This window comes from Schistocerca gregaria, chromosome 1 (genome assembly GCF_023897955.1).
Source record: "Schistocerca gregaria isolate iqSchGreg1 chromosome 1, iqSchGreg1.2, whole genome shotgun sequence".
Taxonomy (NCBI): Eukaryota; Metazoa; Arthropoda; class Insecta; order Orthoptera; family Acrididae; genus Schistocerca; species Schistocerca gregaria.
The window spans coordinates 619,922,577-619,945,681 of NC_064920.1; the positions used below are offsets into that span (position 1 = coordinate 619,922,577).

The window sequence follows — 23,105 nt, forward strand, 5'->3', positions numbered from 1 at the left end:
GATTGTGTGGAAACATGGCCAAGGTCATTTCAAGGACACACACATACCACGTAACATAAAAACATTTGTTCCTTTTTTATTGCAAACTCAGAAATAAAAAACTTTTCCTGGAACTTTTCTGACAAAGGGACTATAATGAACTACTGTCTGGAAAAAAGAGGTACTCCACAAGTATGAAGTCAGATCTTGACAGAATTTCAAAGTGGTACACAGACTAGCAATGCTCTTTGAATGTTCATAAATGAAAATTGTGCTCTTCACAAAATACAAAAATGTAGCATCCTTTGACTACAACATAAGTGAGTCATATTTGCACACAGACTGCCATAGATAAAACTAGTGGCAGACTTCAGATCATTGGTAGGGTACTGGGAAAATTCAATGAATCAGCACGGGCGACTGCTTACGAACATTCTGGCTTCCTATCCCAGTACACTGCGGTACTGCTTAAGTGTGTAGGACCCATATCAAATAGGACTAAGAGAGGATATTTAATGTGTACAGTGAAGCACAAATGGCCACAGGTTTGTCTGACCCATGGGAGAGCAAGACTGAGATGCTGGAAAACCTGGACTGGCACACATTTGAAGATAAGACGCCAACTATCACATGAAAGCGTACTTACAATGCAACAAAAACGATGATTAGTGAGTAATCTACACTACAGTACAACCCCCATCAACATACTGCTCCCACAATGACCACAGAGACAAGATTAGAATAACTACAGCACAAAGTGCCATTTAAGCAATCATTCTTGTTGTGCTACATACATGAGTGGAACAGGAAAAAAGAGAGATTACTGTGAGAAGTAACCTCTACCATGATTTTCACAGTTGTTTCCAGAGTACAAATGAAGCTGTACATTCTAACAATAGGTTACATAATTTGCACTGTCAGAAATGTAGTGACAAAATGAGATTCCAATTTTAAATCAATCCCATTGCATATACTGCCCAAGTGAAGAATTTGACAAAATCTGACATGACCTTTTTAAAACTAGTATAAGTTTTTGTAAAATGGAAACTTCAATTGAAATGATTGTTAAGGAGGAAGTGAAGCAGAGAGACAAAGCAGTGAGAGTCACCCTGTCCCCTCCTCCTACCTTCTCATTTCCCCTCACTTTCCCATATTCTTTGTTAAGAAGGGACATATAATTTTGAAAGGTAAGAGTTTTAAGTACAACTATTGGAATACATTGTACACATATAGTTAATAGTTAAAACGAAAAATGCTAATTTTTCCATTGACTTCAATTTCATCATTCGCAGCAAAATTTTTTAAGTTTCTCTCATCGTGTGATATCTGATGCGGTCTAGTCCTAGATATCCATGAACTTTTAAAATACTCCCAGCTTGAAAAACCTAAGTGTGCTGTTATGATTTTCTTAGCTGAAAGGAAGCCATTTTAGAGACCTGTACTTCTCCATCTATCAGTGTGTATATACGGACAAGGAAATTAAATTCCCAGATTTTTCCCAGTTAAAAATACACTTTCTCCCGGGTGAAAACACACTTTTCCCGTGTTAAGTGACAGTATATTTTCCCTCGGAACTTGTCAATCCTTTGAATGGTTATGGTTTTATACACGGGCGTAGAATTTCCCGGCTGCCAGCAGCAAGTCGTATACTCTTAGCTCACTTACTTGTTACATAGTTTAATTCTTAATTTCTTTGCCTGTTTTTAGGCACTTGATTTGTTTAATTCATAAATTTTGGGTATATTTTAGTATCAGAGTCGAAGCATTGCGTTTTAGTACCAGAATAGTGTAAAATCGCGTAGTCTCCTCCTGCCGCCAAGCAGTGTGTCAGCAGTGCGCAAGTAGCAGCATTTCTGCATTTACTAAGCAATCTTGTATTTTAATAACCGTTTAAATTTTGTGTCTAATTGTTTGTGCTCTCTGTAGATTAGTTCAGACGTTCTTTGCACAACATAATTTAGCATGGATAAGGACCGCGACTGCTGTGTTCGGATGCAGGCTGAGTTGGCATCCCTTCACTCCCAGCTTCAGGCAGTGTTTGCTTCAGTCATACAGCTTGAGGCTGTTGCCAATGGATATCACTGTGGGGGGTTCAGATGGGGGTTTGCCGGGGACGGCCATCTCGTCCGATGCATCCCCCGATCGGACTACAGCTGTGGCTGCCCGGGATACTGCCCACATTGAGGCTGACCCCTCACCTGTGGTAGAGTGGGAGGTCGTCTCGAGCTGTGGCAGGGGGCGAAAGACATTCTGGAGGGCTGAACAGAAGGCCTCTCCAGTTTGTCTGATGAACCGGTTTCAGGCTCTGTCTCCAGCTGTTACTGATCTTCGGCTGGATATGGCTGCTTGTCCTGTTCCAGAGGTTGCCCCTCAGTCTGCAAGATCCAGGCGGTCGCAGAGGGTGGGCTTACTGGTAGTTTGGAGCTCCAACGTCAGATGCATAATGGGGCCCCTTAGGAATATGGCTGCAAGGCAGGGGAAGAAAACCAATGTGCACTCTGTGTGCATACCAGAGGGGAGTCATTCCAGATGTGGAAAGGGTCCTTCCCGATGCCACGAAGGGTACAGGGTGCACCCATCTGCAGATGGTTGCTCATGTCGGCACCAATGATGTGTGTCACTATGGACCGGAGGAAATCCTCTCTGGCTTCCGGCAACTATCTGGTTTGGTGAAGACTGCCAGTCTCGCTAGTGGCATGAAAGCAGAGCTCACCATCTGCAGCATTGTCAACAGGACTGACTGTGGGTCTTTGGTACAGAGCCGAGTGGAGGGTCTGATCAGAGGCTGAGACGGTTCTGCGACAGTGTGGGCTGCAGGTTCCTTGACTCGCACCATAGGGTTGTGAGGTTTCAGGTTCCGCTGGATAGGTCAGGAGTCCGCTACACCCTGCAGTTGGCTACACGGGTAGCGGGGGCTGTGTGGCGTGGACTGGACGGTTTTTTAGGTTAGATGGCCTCGGGAAAGTACAGAAAGGGCAACAGCTTCAAAGGGTGCGGGGCGAAGTTAGGACATGCGGGGACCAAGCAGCAATTGGTATTGTAATTGTAAACTGTCGAAGCTGCGTTGGTAAACTACCGGAATTTCAAGAGCTGATAAGAAGCACCAAAGCTGAAATCGTTATATGTACGGAAAGCTGGCTGAAGCCAGAGATAAATTCTGCCGAAATTTTTACAAAGGCACAGACGGTGTTTAGAAAGGATAGATTGCATGCAACCGGTGGTGACGTGCTTGTTGCTGTTAGTAGTAGTTTATCTTTTAGTGAAATATAAGTGGATACTTCCTGTGAATTATTAGAGGTGGAGGTTATACTCGACAACTGAGCTAGATTAATAATTGGCTCATTTTACCGCCCTCCCTACTCGGCAGCAACTGAGAGAAAATCTGGAATACATTTCACATAAATTTCCTCAGCATGTTACAGTATTAGGTGGAGATTTCAATATAGTAGATATAGACTGGGACAGTCAGATGTTTAGGACGGATGGTAGGGACAGAGCATCGAGTGACATACTGAGTGCACAACCCGAAAATTATCTCTAGCAATTAAACAGAGAACCGACTCATGGAGATAACATCTTGGACCTACTGATAACAAACAGACCCGAACTTTTTGACTCTGTAAGTGCAGAACAGGGGATCAGTGATCATAAGGCCTTTGCATCATCCCTGTATCTGGAAGTAAATAGGAATATAAAAAAGGGAGGAAGGTTTATCTGTTTAGCAAGAGTAATAAAAGGCAGATTTCAGGCTACCTAATAGATCAAAATGAAAATTTCTGTTCCGACACTGATAATGTTGAGTGTTTGTGGAAAAAGTTCAAGCCAATTGTAAAATGCGTTTTAGACAGGTACGTGCTGAGTAAAACAGTCAGGGACGGGAAAAACCCATCGTGGTTCAACAATGAAGTTAGGAAACCACTGCGAAAGGAAAGAGAGCTTCACTGCAAGTTTAAATGCAGCCAAAACCTCTCAGACAAACGGAAGCTAAACAATGTCAAAGTAGCGTAAGGAGGGCTATGCATGCAGCATGCAGTGAATTCGAAAGTAAAATTCTATGTACCGACTTTACAGAAAATGCTAGGAAGTTCTGGTCTTACGTTAAATCAGTAAGTGGCTCTAAACAGCACATCCAGACACTCTGGGATGATGATGGCATTTAAACAGAAGATGACAGGTGAAAAGCTGAAATACTAAACACCTTTTTCCAAAGCTGTTTCACAAAGGAAGACCACACTGCAGTTCCTTCTCTAAATCCTCGCACGAACGAAAAAATGGCTGACATCGAAATAAGTTTCCAAGGAATAGAAATGCAACTGAAATCACTCAACAGAGGAAAGTCCACTGGACCTTACAGGATACCAATTCGATTCTACACAGAGTACACGAAAGAACTTGCCCCCCCCTTCGAACAGCCGTGCATCGCAAGTCTCTAGAGGAACAGAAGGTTCCAAATGACTGGAAAAGAGCACAGGTAGTCCCAGTTTTGAAGAAGGGTCGTCGAGCAGATGCGCAAAACAATAGGCCTATATCTCTGACATTGATCTATTGTAGAATTTTAGAACATGTTTTTTGCTTGAGTATCATGTCATTTCTGGAAACCCAGAATCTACTCGGTAAGAATCAACATGGATTCCGAAAACAGTGATCATGTGAGACCCAACTTGCTTTATTTGTTCATGAGACCCAGAAAATATTAGATACAGGCTCCCAGGTAGATGCCATTTTCCTTGACTTCCGGATGGCGTTCGATACAGTTCCGCACAGTCGCCTGATAAAGTAAGAGCCTACGGAATATCAGACCAGAGTTTTTAGCAAACACAACAGCATGTTGTTCTCAATGGAGAGACATCTACAGACAAAGTAACCTCTGGCGTACCACAGGGAGTGTTATGGGACCAATGCTTTTCACAATATATGTAAATGACCTAGTAGATAGTGTCTGAAGTTCCATGCGGCTTTTCGCGGATGATGCTGTAGTATACAGAGAAGTTGCAGCGTGATTATATGATAGCGGAACAAACACTGGTAGCAGTTACTTCTGTAAAACATCTGGGAGTATGCATACGGAACGATTTGAAGTGGAATGATCATATAAAATTAATTGTTGGTAAGGCGGGTGCCAGGTTGAGATTCATTGGGAGCGTCCTTAGAAAATGTAGTCCATCAACAAAGGAGGTGGCTTACGAAACACTCGTTCGACCTATACTTGAGTATTGATCATCAGTGTGGGATCCGTACCATGTCGGGTTGACAGAGTAGATCCAAAGAAGAGCGGCATGTTCCGTCACAGGGTTATTTGTTAAGCGTGATAGCGTTACGGAGATGTTTAGTAAACGCAAGTGATACACTGTGCAAGAGAGGTGCTCTGCATCGTGGTGTAGCTTGCTGTCCAGGTTTTGAGATGGTGCATTTCTGGATGAGGTATCGAATATATTGCTTCCCCCTACTTATACCTCCCGAGGAGATCATGAATGTAAAATTAGAGACATTCAAGCATGCACGGAGGCTTTCCGGGAGTCGTTCTTCCTGCAAACCATTCATGAGTGGAACAGGAAAGGGAGGTAATGACAGTGGCACGTAAAGTGCCCTCCGCCACACACCGTTGGGTGGCTTGCGGAGTATAAATATAGATGTAGCACTTTAGAAAACGAAACTTAGGGAAAAAAGACACATTTTGGAAATATCTTTGATGTGCAGCAACACGTACACTGCATATTTCCGTATTATGAAAGTGTACATTGGAATTCCACCAACCACCACATGTTACTTTCCAAATTATTGAAATCGAGATTGCGATGCGCTTTTGTAAGCCAGTCTTAGCTCATGTAACGGGATCTCGCCAGCTGATGACAGCGGATTTTCAGAGCATACGACACATGATGTAGGCTGCTTCCAGCAACATCACTGTTAACTAGCATCAACACACAAACAAGGAAAGTTAATAGTTTAAATTAATATACATAGTGTTGCTACAAGAAAAGAAAAGCTTTCACATATAATAATGACCTTTTCCCGCGTGTTATTCTTAGAATATGCCACACAAATGTGCCAGTAAAATTTTTAATGATGACATAAATGTCTGATCTTCAGGGTTTGAAATTCTTCTAAATGACTCATCATCAAAGAGGTGATTTTTAAATGAGAGTCAAGTGCTCTGTGATTTAAGGATTTCATAGTACATTCTCCCACATAGTTCAACTCCTGTGAAAGGATATTTACTTTGAAAGTAACGCTTCTCAAACCACCATTCACAGTATTTTCCTGCGACCTGTTAGGAATAGGTTTGTTCCAGCAGCTGCTAGAGTGTGACCATAACAGCAGACACCACACTTGCACAGCTACCATGATGCAGGAAGCCCGTATGTACAATGTGTAAAACATTGGAAGATCATACATTATGTCATAAAAGAAACAAAACATCACAGGATACTCCGAGAGCATCGGAATTTTGTGAACCATACTAAAAATTTACACATTTAAAGTGCATACTTAAAGTGCACATTCATATGTCCAGATTCACAATGAAGTAGACCTCGACCTGATATTAAGGGTTTCAGTGTGGTTTTTGGAATGTAAGTTTTCTTGGAGCACCAGTACAGTATTATATCATGTTTGGTTCTTTATTGTGGCATAATGCCATACTTGCTAAAAGATGAAAACATGCACTTGAAATGCAGCAAACAGGTGAAACTAGCCAGTACTGTGGAATTAAACCTTTCGTTTCAAATACACTAACTGCCTTTTCAGAAAAGGTTAATAAAAGTCAAATTTCTTTAGCAAACAGACAAAAACAACTTCATTGTTTTGCATGGCGATTAATGCTCGAGTGTCAGAAAGGCGGAAATAAAATAAAATCTGAAACTAATAGCATATTTTAGCCTTCCATAATTATGTCAATTTATTTTAATTCACTTGATAACACCCGGCCACATATGCCGTGAGAGTAAATTAAGGGGAAACAGCAAAATCACTAATTGTAAACACGGGTCACGTGGAGACTACCCACTATAACTCAGACTACTCTGCATCAGCCCCAGATCTACAATATTTGCTACCCGAGCCACAACTTAAAAAAAAAATCAAATTTTCAAAAATATTTTGGCACACTTCTTTCTGAAAAGTCTGAAACATATGTCTTCGAGGAAACAAAAAATATGATATTTGGTCTTGAATCTATTGCCTCATCAAAGTTCGTCAAACGTTTTGCCACATGAAAAATCGAAATGTCGTTACCTAATATTGAAAAAGTTGTTAATACAAATAATACCGAAGCCTGGTGCGGTTTCTCGATGTGATTACATCTACTTTGTCACTGTCTGCTAGATAAAACAAAATAAGCCTTTCCAATACTGCAGCAATTTTAACACGCAGCAAATAAACGAGACTGTTTTGGGACAAATGGTCATTTTTATAATACAACAGAATATAATTCACGAAGTACCAATACCAAATAACTATTATGCCTACTACAAGCAAAAAGCTTTATGTTAGGAAATAGTTTCACATTTCATTCATACGCTCCAGTTTCTCAAGCATGGGATCGGAAAGTAGTATTACGAAATTTTCATATAAAACTGGGAATATCTTATTCTTCCATAATTTGTGCGATGTCCCCATTTCTTCTCCTTCCACATTCTAACAAACAATCTTGTCATCACCAATTCCGTAGCTATTCCTGGCATTGCCAAAATTTGTTCATCGATTAAATTCACTAACCCTGACAGAATTGCAGGTTTAGTTATTCTCCGGTTAGGTGTCATTACATATCCGTACAACATGCTTTCCGTGTTTCTTCCAGAATAGAACTTAAGCGACTGGTTCTTACTAGTGTCGCCATCTGGCCAAAAATTTTCTGTCAAAATTTCATTTTCTTGTGCTAGCAATTAGAACACTAATCATTCGCCAACCCAATCAACCACATAATCAGACAGCGATTGGCATTGATTCATTTCCGTTTAGCTTTACTCCGTTCAGCTTGTATAGCCCCATCCCCTTTTGTCTGCGGAAAGTTTATTTCTAGATGCAACGAGAATTCTCCTGACAGAGACCTCACATACACTATGCACACATTCAAAAACCAACTTAAGATTCATTCAGAAATCAACTTACAAATGTTCAAAAACCAACAGGGATGCGCTTCTAAATCTTATGAATAATCGAGTTGTGAAACAAGTCCCGCTCCCTCCCTCCTGGTAACGTCTAGCTGCTTGCTGTGACTGCTTGCACAGCCAACAGCCACATTCCTGTAGCCAGGAGTGGGAGAATCTACTACTAAAACACACCTCAACTGCGCATGAACCCGCTCTTACCTGCTAAAACAAATCTAATGTAAACAGTTCTGACTGCACACTCAGTGGAGGCAATTTGTTGTTATGAAGCATTGCATGGTCCTCCTAAGGCCTTTGATACATTTTGCTGTTGGCAGACACTTCCATGAGGACTGAGTGTCATTGTATATGGCGCATTTTCTTTGCAATTTAAGTTATTTTCGTTTTTTTCTCTCGTTTTTGAACTATTATTCAGCAGTAGTATCGGTTCTTACCAGTCAAAATTACAAAAATTTAACAGAAAACTAAAATAAAAAATTCCTGGAATTCTAAAAATTCCCAGCTTTTACCTGGTTTTCTCCCGGATGAAAATTTTTTCGGATTTTTCCCAAATCTCCCGGTTGTCTCAGGTCGTATACACCCTGTCTATAGTCTTCTACACTCCAGAAGAAATGTGCTGTCTGGAGACTAAACCAAGGGAATGGGAGTGGGATTTGCAAACAGAGTGTCAAAGTGAGAATGCCATGCCATTCCTCAAAGTTCTACTGTCTAGGCCTATTGAGTTTCAGCAGCTTTCATGAAACCATACCAGGATTTAGCCCAGTAAAGAGTCAACATTTGGTGTTATGCTACAGTTTTAAAGGGAAAGAAATCAATACATGTATGGTGTTCTGATGTATACTTTTAGCCCTACAATTTTGGAATATGACTACAGAGTCCAGGAAAAATAATGAAGGACTATCAAAACTGGGTTAGGAAATACAGAAAACAAGTGTTTAAACCAACAGTTTGAATTTTAACAAGTATGTTTAGATTACATTAAGAAAAAACACACAAACTTACTTCTTTCACTGGATTCTTGATTGACAGCTTCAATAATCTTATTTCTTCATGTGCTGCTGCTAGCTCGATTCCCAAAATCTCTCTCTGCTTCTCTAACTCTAGATTTTTGCTGTTCAACATAGAGATTTGGAAAGTGAAATCACGTTTCGAATTTTTAAATTTTTCGTCAAATTTGATTTGCATATCCATCATTTTTGCCTGTTTTTCTTCTGCAATTTTCCTAAGCTTCATATTTTCTCCTTCATACTCATTCAGTTTTTCCTTGAGTGCTTCCTGTGATAACAAATCAGACTCAAGCTTACGAATTTTTTCAAGGAATTGTTCATTTGTCTTGTGAAGATACTGAAGTTCTCTCTTATATGTTTCTTCAGAAGCTGAGTGTATTGTATTAGGTTCTCCCCCAGCACCATTCTTGTTGCTAGCACCTGGTTCCAATCTGGCATAGGCACAGCTTTTCTGAAAGATAGAAATAAAAATTATTTCTCATATTCAAATAGTAACAAAAAGAAAAAAAAAATGTCCCGATCAAAAGTTATTTCTCAGTACTCTCTAACATACTACGATGGTGGTGGTGACAACAACAACAACAACGTTATAGTTATTTATGCTACAGCAAATGATTAGTGTATGTCCAACGGCAGCAAATTTTAGTTTATTTCTTCTGATAGAAGTACATTATATTTTAAATATTAAGACACAGTAAGAGAAAGACATCTTTCTTAGAGTTCAGTGCGACATTCATTTCTTGCAAGATGATATAGTCTGCCTGAAATTATAGTTTTTTTCATGGGCAAAAAATTTTTCGTAAGTACTTTTTTTATAGCAAAATATCAATGTCATTGTTCAAAGACTTGAAACAGCTCTGTACAATACATTTGCTAATTTGATTCCTGCTTGCAGTGAGTCTTCCATGCAATGTTATCCTGTGGTTAATATGGTATTTGTCTTTAGTTATTTTGTTATGTTGGTGTGGACTGATGTCGCAAGCTGGCTGCAATGTTGTGAACAATAGAAATTCACTTAAAACACTCATTAATTACTGTTAAAGTACCAGTTTTTGGGAGTAAACATCATCAAAACACTTTAGGTCACGTCCCACAAATGATTTTCACAGTCTTTTCTACAGAACCAATAACATATAATGCATTTGCACTGAGTAGCTGCTTCCCACATTTCTATCCCATAAATAATGCTTGAGGAAAATAATGAATGATATGCAATCTTTAGTGGAACAGTGTCTTTACAGTATTTGGCTAACCTATTTAGTGCACATATATTCTTGGCTATTTCATTTGTTAAGGAGTCTACATCATGGTCCAATTTTAGATTGTCACAAATGGTTATTTCCAAAAACTTCACATGAAATTCTGTTTTTACAATTTTGTTACCTATTTATGCTTCTACACCAGTATCACTTTGTCTATTTCTATTTCTATTAAATTCCATGTTGATTTTTGCTGGTGCTTACACTGAGATGGCTTCCTTCATAATACGGTGCTATTTTATTTAAACCATTGTTACAGCACATCTCTAATTTATAGTAGGATTTGTGTTTGTAAAGAACAGATGCATCACTTGCATACAGAGCTACTTCATTAGAGAGAATAGCCTTTAATTCGTTAGCATATACAACCAAGAGTAGCAATAAAAGTAAAGAACCTTGAGGCATATGCTAAGTGATGCTAGTGGTTTAGGACCTTAATACATGACTTGCTGTTTTTATAACTACCGACTGTTTCTAATTTGTTATCTTAAGATTTCATCAAGCCATAGACAATACCTCTAATTTGAATATTTTGTGATTTGTCTGATAATACTGAAACAGTGACAGTCAAATAGTTTCTCGAGATCAAGGGATATACACATTCCTTGTTTTCTAGACAACTTCTCATCTCTTCACAAGAAACGTATCTGCTGATTTTGATTTCAAAAATTTAATTTTATTTGTTTATACAATTTAAGATTCTGTTGTAGATCACCTTTACTATTATCTTAAGGGAAGACTGGCAAAACTGAAATTGGCCTTAAATTTCTATTCTTTGTCATCTTTCTTACCGGAGCCTTTTTTTTGGGGGACTTTCTGTGAAGGCACCTATTTCAATGTTGTTTCTCAATACTGTAGAAAAAGTTTTATCAACATGTTGATTAGTTCATAATGTCCTGCAGATATAAAATATTTTAATGAAAAATGAAGTTGCTCATTTCTTTCATCAGTGGGAGCTAGAAATAAGCTGTCCTTCGAGAGATTGCCCTTGAAACAGTACTGAAGATTTTTATATTTATGAGCGAAATAACTATTAACTGATGAGAATAGTCACTGAACATATTTACAATTTTGCATGGGTCTTAAAGACTCCTATTGTGATTAGTGGTGAATTCACTGTAGCATTTGCTAGTTGTTGCTCTAAAGCTATTAACTGTGTCCCATATGCCAACAATTAAATTATTTGCATTTTTGTGCTTACTGGCAATGTAACTGCTTCTTTTTTCAGTTAAACCTTCTCAATATTCACAGCAATTGCTGATTTTTTTATTGTTTATTTTTATATTGACCAATAAGGAACCAGTAACAACTTCAACTCATCTTCTTTCCATGTTTTCTATTTTTACAGTAATACTCCAATCTTCTCCCCATATTGTCCTTTCCTTTCTTCTGCTCATCTTGTTCCCAATTTCTTATCTCTTCTGCATTGGAAGTCTTCTAAATTTAATATTTTATTCTTGAAACAACTTCTGCCTTATGGTGTTTCTTTCTAGAGCTTTCCTTATTTCTGCAATCCATTCTATTGTCGATTTCTTCTTCCAGAAGTACAGAAATATTTGTGTTTTGTGCCTGTTCTCATTCATTTGTTAGATACGCCCAAAAAATATTAAGCTCCTTTTAGCTATTACTTCTGATATTTTCTCTAAGTTTTTGTAGATCTCCTCACTACTACTTACTTTCCAGCCATCTGTAGTTTGTATTGCATTGATTATTTGCTATCTGTCTTTCAAGAATCTCTATTCTGTCTAGCTTATAGTTCACTTTTAGGCACCCACACCCATATAAACATTATGGTCATACTAGTGTGGTCTAGCATTTGGGTTTTGTTTCTCTAGATACACATTTTCTTGTTGTTAATATTCTTTGTCAAACCATATGCTCTTTCCCATTTGTTAACACTTACACCTAATGCAAATTTTTCTAGTTCATTCTGCTGTATAGTGTCTCCAAGATATTTGAATTTACTAACTCTCTGTATTTTACCTATTTGTGTTTCTATGAATTTTGGTGACATTTATGTTTGTCATTAATTTTCTTTTTTCAGCTGAAATTTTGAGACCCATTCTACCTGCAGTTTCTTCTAGAGGATTTATTTGAATAACTGTGTGTGTCAGAGTTTCTGAAAGTACTGCAAAATCTTCTGCAAAATCCTAGCAGTTTACCTTAACTCCATTTGGTTCCCTTCCTAGAATTATTGGTTAAACTCTGTGACTAACTCCAAATTCCAGATCCTCACATTTTTGTCTAGAATGCAGTCAAACAGTAAAGATGATAAACAATCTCCTTCTTTAACCCCAGTTTTTATTTCAAATTGCTGAGATAGTTCCTCCATAAATTTAAATTTAGACGTGACCTTTGTTAGAGTTTCATGAATTATGTTTGCTAATTTGGCTTTATACCATCTCTAATGATTTTATCTACTGTCTGTCTATCGAATCAAATGTTATCTTGATATCAATAAATAACACTATTACAAGTTTTGCTGGTTAACTTTGTGTAGCGAATCATTGACTTGAAGTAAAAAAAAATCTAATCAATTTCAAAAACCTCTCTAATATTCTCCAAATTGTTTGTCTGAAGCTTCTGCACACTGTCCAGGAGAATTTTTGATAATATTATGTATGCCACTGACAGAAGTGGCACTCCTTTATAATTACTGACATTTTGTTTGTCTTTCTTTCTATACAGTGGGTGGATTATTTCCCACCCTTCTGGAATCTCTTCAGTTTTTCAAATGTTCTCAAAAAGCAGTTTTAGATTATTTGTAATCTTTGGTTCTGACCATTTCAATAATTCTGTTGTAATAGATTCTTCACCACTTCTGAGTGAGTTGATAGCTTTATAAATTTCTCACTCTGTTGGTGGGAAATCTTCCACTTGGGTTTGTGGAACTGCTGGAAACTCTAACTTAACCGTTGGAACTGCACAGTTTAAGAGTGTCAAAAAATGTTGATGTTATTTTTGTAATTTTCTTTGTTATTTAAGCCTATTTTGCTGTTTTCATCTCGGTGCTTGATACTCTTTAAGGAGGGTAGGACGTCAAACGAGACGTCTTGGAGCAGGAGAGACACCACAGGACATTTTAATTTCCACTGTCTATACTTTTACGAATAAATTCATAAAACTGCCAGTATGACCAGGAAGGATTCCGGATTCACTATCATAGCAGTTGTAGTTAAAAAATATAACAAAATAATTTTTTTTTACATGTGAAAGTTCATGATTTTTTCACTTCTATTGGCTGTGTTTGTTGCTATAGGTACACGTTTCTTCATAAGTAAGCGATTCTTCTATGAATTTTGCACAGCATACAAACCATGCTTACAGGTGTATGAAACTCTAGAAATTATTTAATTCATGAAAAAATGAATGTGCTGTTACATTTTAATCTTTATATTTAGAAAAAACTCAAATATTATAGTTAATTATCTCAATTTTTACCACGGTTTTTAATGTATTTGGAAATTCTAGATTTTCATACATCTGTAAGTATGGTTTGTATGCTTTGAAAAATTGATCGAAGAATCTCCCTTACTTATGAAGAAAAGTGTACCTATAGCAACAAATGCAGCCAATTGTAAGTGAGAAAAATGTGAAACATAAACGTAAAAATATAAATTATTTTCTTGTATTGTTGAACTTCCCCCAATGTAAGTGTAAATCTTGAAACATTTCTGGTCATTCTGCCAAAAGTTTATGAATTTATTTTTAAAAGTATAGACAGTGGGAGTTAAAAATTCCTGTGGTGTCTCTCCTGCTCCAAGTTGTCCTGTTTGACGTCCTAACCCCCCTTAAGTACATGTTCAAAAGTTTGGTAAAAATTTCTGGTATTACTTTTATTAATATTTTCTCATATTTCCATACGCAGAGTTTTTCAAAACGTACTTTTGATTTTTTTGTTTACTTTTGGCACTTCTCTTCTGTGTTATCTGAATTCTTCTAAATAGTCTTTTTAACATTTCCATTTTTCAGCTCTTCATACTTTGTTACATCATGTTCTCTTTCTATTCCTGGCGAGCCCTTAAGTTATCTGTGCTGCTTTAGTAATATGTACAAGGTCATGCCAATTACCTTGTTTTGCTGTCAATTTTTCCCTATATTTCCTATTGTAATATTAGCTGCAGTGGAGTTGTATCTGATTACTTTCTTGGTAGTACTCTTTGTTTTAGATGAGAGAAATCTTATTTTAATCTTAGAGAGATGATGACCTGAATCAATTCATGCAAATGCATGAGACGCTCTCTCTCTCTCTCTCTCTCTCTCTCTCTCTCTCTCTCTCTCTCTGCTATATGGTGGGATGGTGGGTAGCAATCTATCCTTTTCATATATTTTCATTATTCAATCCCGCAGTTTTCCATTGCTTGATTCTATTAACAGCTATTTTTAATCATTATTGCAATTATTTATAATAATGTAGTTATACTTTTCAGTCATTTATAACGTCAAAGGTTTTCGAACATTCTGGAAAACCTACTTCTGAAGATATTTGGTACTTTATAGAAAATTCTGAATACAACTGTTCCTCACTGACACATGGACACATGAAACACCACTCAAAACATTTTGAACACTGTTCATAAGCACAATGTGTGACAAAACGGTTTTAGCCAACCACACACACCCACTTCCACGCATCATAACCAAATTCCCTTACTAACAGCAGAAGACAAAGAGTTGTCTACCACCACAATCACAAGTGGGTGGTCATGGAAAAAAAGAGTGCCTTGCTGGCCAAAAGCTCACTTCCAACAGTCTTTTCGTTGCACCTGCAACTCAGCATCTATGCTATATGGTTAGTTGCAACTATCCTTTCCATATTATTGTCACATTCCATCTTCTGTTTTCCATTGCTTGATTTTACAATGTAATAGAGCATGTTAGCCCCCCCCCCCCCCTCATGAACCATGGACCTTGCCGTGGGTGGGGAGGCTTGCGTGCCTCAGTGATACAGATAGCCGTACCGTAGGTGCAACTACAACGAAGGGGTATCTGTTGAGAGGCCAGACAAATGTGTGGTTCCTGAAGAGGGGCAGCAGCCTTTTCAGTAGTTGCAAGGGCAACAGTCTGGATGGCTGACTGATCTTGCCTTGTAACAATAACCAAAACAGCTTTGCTGTACTGGTACTGCGAACGGCTGAAAGCAAGGGGAAACTACGGTCGTAATTTTTCCCGAGGTCATGCAGCTTTACTGTGTGATTAAATGATTATGGCGTCCTCTTGGGAAAAAAATATTCCGGAGGTAAAATAGTCCCCCATTCGGATCTCCGGGCGAGGACTACTCAAGAGGATGTCGTTATCAGGAGAAAAAATCTGGCGTTCTACGGATCAGAGCGTGGAATGTCAGATACCTTAATTGGGCAGGTAGGTTAGAAAATTTAAAAAGGGAAATGGATAGGTTAAAGTTAGATATAGTGGGAATTAATGAAATTTGGTGGCAGGAGGAACAAGACTTCTGGGCAGGTGACTACAGGGTTATAAACACAAAATCAAATAGGGGTAATGCAGGAGTAGGTTTAATAATGAATAAAAAAATAGGAGTGGGGGTAAGCTACTACAAACATAGTGAACGCATTATTGTGGCCTAGATAGATACAAAGCCCACACCTACTACAGTAGTACAAGGTTATATGCCAACTAGCTCTGCAGATGACGAAGAAATTGAAGAAATGTATGATGAAATAAAAGAAATTATTCAGATAGTGAAGGGAGACGAAAATTTAATAGTCATGGGTGACTGTAATTCGGCAGTAGGAAAAGGGAGAGAAGGAAACATAGTAGGTGAATATGGATTGGGGCTAAGAAATGAAAGAGGATGCCGCCTGGTAGAATTTTGCACAGAGCATAACTTAATCATAGCTAACACTTGGTTTAAGAATCATGAAAGAAGGTTGTATACATGGAAGAACCATGGAGATACTAAAAGGTATCAGATAGATTATATAATGGTAAGACAGATTTAGGCACCCGGTTTTAAATTGTAAGACATTTCCAGGGGCAGATGTGGACTGACCACAATCTATTGGTTATGACCTGTAGGTTAAAACTGAAGAAACTGCAAAAATTTGGGAAATTAAGGAGATGGGACCTGGATAAACTGAAAGAACCAGAGGTTGTACAGAATTTCAGGGAGAGCATAAGGGAACAACTGACAGGAGTGGGGGAAAGAAATACAGTAGAAGAAGAATGGGTAGTTTTGAGGGATGAAGTAGTGAAGGCAGAAGAGGATCAAGTAGGTAAAAAGATGAGGGCTAGTAGAAATCCTTGGGCAATAGAAGAAATATTGAATTTAATTGATGAAAGGAGAAAATATAAAAATGCAGTAAATGAAGCAGGCAAAAAGGAATACAAATGTCTCAAAAATGAGGTCGACAGGAAGTGCAAAATGGCTAAGCAGGGATGGCTAGCGGACAAATGTAAGGATGTAGAGGCTTCTCACTAGGGGTAAGATAGATACTGCCTACGGGAAAATTAAAGAGACCTTTGGAGATAAGAGAATCACTTGTATGAACATCAAGAGCTCAGATGGAAACCCAGTTCTAAGCAAAGAAGGGAAAGCAGAAAGGTGGAAAGAGTATATAGAGGGTCTATACAAGGGCGATACACTTGAGGACCATATTATGGAAATGGAAGAGGATGAAGATGAAATGGGAGATATGATATTGCGTGAAGAGTTTGACAAAGCACTGAAAGACACGAGTCGAAACAAGGCCCCCGGAGTAGACAACATTCCATTGGAACTACTGACGGCCTAGGGAGAGCCAGTCCTGACAAAACTCACTCTCTTTCAAATTCTGAAGGTGGCAGGGGTAAAATACAAAGAGCGAAAGGCTATTTACAATTTATACAGAAACCAGATGGCAGTTATAAGAGTCGAGGGGTATGAAAGGGAAGCAGTGGTCGGGAAGGGAGTAAGACAGGGTTGTAGCCTATCCCCGATGTTATTCAATCTGTATATTGAGCAAGCAGTAAAGGAAACAAAAGAAAAATTCGGAGTAGGTATTAAAATCCACGGAGAAGAAATAAAAACTGACATTGAAATTCTGTCAGAGACAGCAAAGGACTTGGAAGAGCAGTTGAATGGAATGGACAGTGTCTTGAAAGGAGGATATAAGATGAACATCAACAAAAGCAAAATGAGGATAATGGAATGTAGTCGAATTAAGTCGGGTGATGCTGAGGGAATTAGATTAGGAAATGAGACACTTAAAGTAGTAAAGGAGTTTTGCTATTTGGGGAGCAAAGTAACTGATGATGGTCGAAATAGAGAGGATATAAAATGTAGACTGGCAATGACAAGGAAAGCGTTTCTGAAGAAGAGAAATTTGTTAACATCGAATATAGATTTATGTATCAGGAAGTCGTTTCTGAAAGTATTTGTATGGAGTGTAGCCATGTGTGGAAGTGAAACATGGACGATAGTTTGGACAAAAAGAGAATAGAAGGTGTCGAAATGTGGTGCTACAGAAAATGCTGAAGATTAGATGGGTAGATCACATAACTAATGACGAGGTATTGAATAGGATTGGGGAGAAGAGATGTTTGTGGCACAACTTGACCAGAAGAAGGGATCGGTTGGTAGGACATGTTCTGAGGCATAAAGGGATCACCAATTTGGTATTGGAGGGCTGCGTGGAGGGTAAAAATCGTAGAGGGAGACCAAGGGATGAATACACTAAGCAGATTCAGAAAGATGTAGGTTGCAGTTGGTACTGGGAGATGAAGAAGCTAGCACAGGATAGAGTAGCATGGAGAGCTGCATCAAACCAATCTCAGGACTGAAGACCGCAACAACAACAGAGCATGTTGAAAAAAGGAAAAAGTAATTCACCATTGCACGTGGTGTAAAATATTTTCAAATGACAAAAGACAGAGTCTGAGCTAATGAAGCAATACAGAAAAAATGGAAGGTGTAACTGACATTAAGAACTAATATTAGAACGTGAGCCCCACATGACCCCAATGAAGAAAGGAAAATGGGTTCTAAGATGCTCTTCTGTTCTCTGCTGCAATCACTTTTCAGATTGCATTGCAATGGTTACACATTTTCTTTTGTCAGAGTACTTACTGCTTATGAGCTAATTACCATAAGTCCTAAGTTATGGATCAGGTGGCCTGTGGATGTAGTTAAGAAACTATCAACTGTAGTTATCAGCTGTTGTTAAGAAATCATCAACTAGTGCTCCAGGTGACCTATATACACACCAATGAATACTAAGCATATATTTTCCTATTTTGATTTTACTATTATTACTTCAGCTACTTGCGACGGACGTTTGAAAAGTCCACGCAAAGTCTGAGAGATGGTACCACCGGTGCGTATCGAGGTCATGTTTAGTTAGTAGCATCTCTGGAAAGAATGCACACCACGTTTCAGCCATATTTGTCTATTTAGTTGTTTGGGATTCATGTTAATCAAGGAAGTTGAGTGATTGTCAAAAAATGGACAAAAAAGAATTTCGTGTGGTGATTAAACATTACTTTATGAAAGGTGAAACATCTCAGGAGACTAAAGAGAAGCTCGATAAACACTACGGTGACTCTGCACCTTCGATTAGAACAGTTTATAAGTGGTTTCAAAATTTTCGGAGTGGCCACATGGGCACAAGTGATGCTGAATGTTCTGGATGCCCTGTGGAGGTTATGACTCCAGAAGAGTTAAGGTGTGTGAGATTGCTAGTGCTGTGGGCATCTCGAATGAACAGGTACAAAATATTTTGCAAAAACATTTGGACATGAGAAAGCTATCCACAAGATGGGTTCTGTGATTGCTCACACTTGACCAAAACCAGAATTGTGTGAAGTGTTGCAAGGATGGTTTGCAGCTGTTCAGGAAGAATTCACAGTACTGAAAGTGTTGCTATGTCACTGTGGATGAAACATGGATACATTACTATACTCCTGAGACCAAATGACAATCTAAACAATGGGTTACCAAGGGAGAATCTGCACCCCAAAAAGGCAAAGACCAGTCCTTCGGCCGGGAAGGTTATGGCGACTGTCTTTTGGGATTCGCAAGGGATGATGCTAATCAACTATCTGCAAAAGGGTAAAACTATTACAAGTGCATATTATTCACCATTATTGGACCATTTGGAAACTGAGCTGCAGGAAAAACGCCGGAGATTGGACCGCAAAAAAGTCCTTTTCCATCACGACAATGCACTAGCATACACCTCAGCAGTTGTGGTCACAAAATTACGGGAAATAGGATTCCATCTCATTTCACATCCTCCCCTATTCTTCAGACTTGGCACCCTCAGACTACTATTTGTTCGCCAATTTGAAGAAATGGCTAGTGGGACAAAGATATTATTCAAACGAGGAGGTGACTGCAGCAAGTAATAGCTATTTCGAAGACTTGGACAATTCCTATTATTCGGAAGGGATCAACAAATTAGAAGAGAGTTGGACAAAGTGTATAAGTCTAAAAGGAGACTATGTCGAAAAACAGAAAAGGTTTACCCCAAACACTCAAGTAGTTTTTATATTTTTGCACGGACTCTTCAAATGCCCCTCGTAAATCTGACACCAATATTCACCTACAACACGTTATGACTGATCACAAAATGCATGCATCCCACAAGAGCCACATCCCTTTTTACAGAGGGAGAGGCATATATGTAGATCTGGCGAGATGAAGGGAGAGGGGTGTTGAAATGGATCATTCATAATGTCAGTGCTTTATCTTTCCTTACCCACTCTTTGTAAATTAGATATGTCTAGTACAACTTCCTATGCTGGAATCACAGCTCGAAATTTTACCTTTTATGATGATCCACTGCATGAAATTCATATGTTAATTCTGTTTCTGACCATATGCCAGATTCCTAATGAAACTTGTTTGATATTGTTGTTTCTTAGGGCACATAAACTTTCCAGTGTTTCCTACGAAACAAGATGGATTAATTATACAAACTGAAAATCGAGGGGAGAGAAAGGAAAGGGAATGGAAGGGAAAAAGTTATCAGTCTCGTTCTACGTCCTCCATGCTTGCTAATTCTAGATTTCCATCAGATGTCTGCCATTGTTGTAAATCCACACTGAAGGTTGTGGATTCACAGCCCATCGAGGTGAATTAATTATACGAATGCATGGTGTCTTTTTCTTTCAGATGTGTCCAAAAGAACAGGCACCAACACATTCATACAAGACACAATAAGTTGCATGGAATTTCTTTTTATAATGTCCTGAATAAATCAAATTGCATGATTAAACTGAAATTCATGGCATTATTATAAGTCTAGATTTGTACTGAGCTAATAACCAGGTGCATTCATACTCCATTAATTAATAAAGTGAAGAAATATATCTTTCTTTTTAAAATCATGAAGTGAAATAACTTCTCAAGCATTCAAAATGCTACTTTTAGCTAAAAATATTTACAAATAAAAATGATGGATACAACTTCATGAGGTCAACTGATTATTCGCTACAGATGGAAGAAATACAGCCTCCAATTGTTGGAGAAATGAGGAGCTGTTGGGTGGGGGGATGATAAAGGGCACCAAGAAAAACTGTACCATGCTCATTTTGCTATCATCCAAGGTGGAAAATGGGTCACTAAGCAACCTGCCTTTGCTCTATCGTCTGTACAGAAAATTCTTGTTTATGCGCCTTATACATGTTACTTCGAGAGTATTGAGGTCTGACTTACCACCACTCTTGTCTACAGAAGTTAACTCTACCAATTGTGGAGAATTACACTGTTTTCCCCTTATATGCTAAAGAGGTAAAGACCACAGCCTTCTAGAGGTGGGTCATTTCCCTTCAATTAGTGACACTAAATGCAGTTGATGTTACTACAAGTATTTTGCCTTCCAGATGTTGCCACTGAGCAGCATGGAGTGCACTGAAGGAATATGTCTGCTTCATCTGTACTGGTCCCCTAATAACTGCATGTAACACTGAATATGTTTTGCATATTGGTGCAATGGATGCAATCAGAGAAGGCATCAGTGCCATTAGGTGTGTCTTACACATTAACCCATTGCTGCACTTGACAGTAAAAGCATATAGCTAGTTTGAAATGCAATTGGAAATATTTTCAAAATATAGACAAAGTAAAAGATTTGTCACAATGTTAAGACTAAATTTAGTGTCAGCCTTTACAAAAGGAAAGAGAAGTGATGGCATCAACCTCGAAATCAAAATCTTATTTGGAATATCCATACATACAATGCACTATTAAGATCTCATCTGAAAGATCTTGTTAATTTTGGATAACTGAAGATGATAAATCAAGAATTAACTGGACTAACATTTTTTTATATCACACTGGAATATCGGTATCAAAATCATAATTATCTTACAGTCATCATGCCAGAACCTCATAATACCTTTCATTAAAATAATGACACAGAAGTGGTAACCAGTACTTATGTTCTGTATACAAAAAATTATCATTTGCAACTGCCTAACGTAGCAATATCCGTGTGGACGAGGTGGTTTGTGAGCTCTGCATCCGGAGGGCTATGCCGGCAGTAGCATAGCTACCAGCAGGATCACCCATGCCATGCCGGACAGGCCAAAGGGGAGGAGCCAGACGAAGTGTGTCCCACAACAACCTATATTAGCCCGTCTCCTATCCTATCCTAAACCTCTCCTTTTCCTTACCATTACAAACCCTTGCCAGGGATACGGTGAAGTCCTTAACAGCAGCTACGGTGGAGAACAACATTTTTGGTACGGCGCAGCTAGTGGAGGAGGCACCCTTCCCCTCCTAAGGGCAAATGAGGAGTGGAACCACTGCCTTGTGGTGAAAAGGGATCTTCAAGGGCTGAGGAAGTTAACCCTGAAAGAAATTCCTCAGATGCGTTAGGCTTAGCAGGCCAGTAGATGAGAAAAAGTTATAATTGCTTTCAATCAAAGAACAAGCACCAGATTAAAAATACTTAATGTAGACAGCACTTCTTGTTCCCCTGGAACGAATGACAGCTCTTCGCAGCCTGAAGAATAACCAAGGAATGCAAGAAGATACACTAAACAAGAACAGAAAACTAGAACCCAACAAAAAGACAAAAACAAGTTGAGAGTGGGAACACTAAATGTAGTAACCTTGACAGGAGACACTAAAGAGGTTGCAGACATGATGGAGAGGAGAAAGATTCATATCCTTGGTTGTGTGAGACCAAGTGGAAGGGAAAAAACCAAATTGCTGAGAAGTGGGTACAAATTATACTGGCAGGGTCACAATAAAGAAGCAAAAAATGGAGTGGGGTTTGTGTTTCACAAAGACATTGACCCAGTTGCAGATGTGAGCTTTGTAAGTAAAAGGATAATTGGAGCAAGAGTGACCATGGGAAAGAATAGTTTTCCTATACTCCAAGTGTACGCACCTCAGCAAGGGTGCAGTAGGAAATAAACTAAATTCCTTGAACAACTGGAAGACCAACTAAGATAAGATAACATTACGATAGTTGGGCATCTGAATGCTCAGATCGGCACAGATGGAAATGGATATGAGGTGGTGATGGGCCCTTTTGGATATGGAAGACTAAATGTTGAGGGCGAAGAAATTCTATATCTGTGAACAAGGAATCATCTTTTAGCGAAGAATACATTCTTCAAGAAACAAGATAGCCATAAGATTACTAGATATGGCTGGGATGGCAAATCTAAGACAGTTATAGGCACAAAAAGTCATACCAACTGAGTACTTGGATAACAACTACAGGTTACTAGTAGCTGATCTAAATTATAAGATGAAAAGTTTGAATGCTATACAAAGAATGCCAAAAATTAAGGAGTGGAAG

At 38.6% G+C, this 23,105-nt stretch overlaps 1 protein-coding gene across 8 annotated transcripts in view; it reads right to left on the reverse strand.

Moving 5' to 3' along the window:
* LOC126359288 (repetitive organellar protein-like) overlaps window positions 1-23,105 on the reverse strand; it is a 216,905-nt gene that overhangs the window by 98,861 nt on the left and 94,939 nt on the right. For all 8 annotated transcript variants that reach the window (XM_050007623.1, XM_050007622.1, XM_050007618.1 and 5 more), the window contains one exon: window positions 9,090-9,545. In XM_050007623.1, the coding sequence (XP_049863580.1) occupies window positions 9,090-9,545 (456 nt within the window). The remainder of the gene's footprint in view (window positions 1-9,089; window positions 9,546-23,105) is intronic.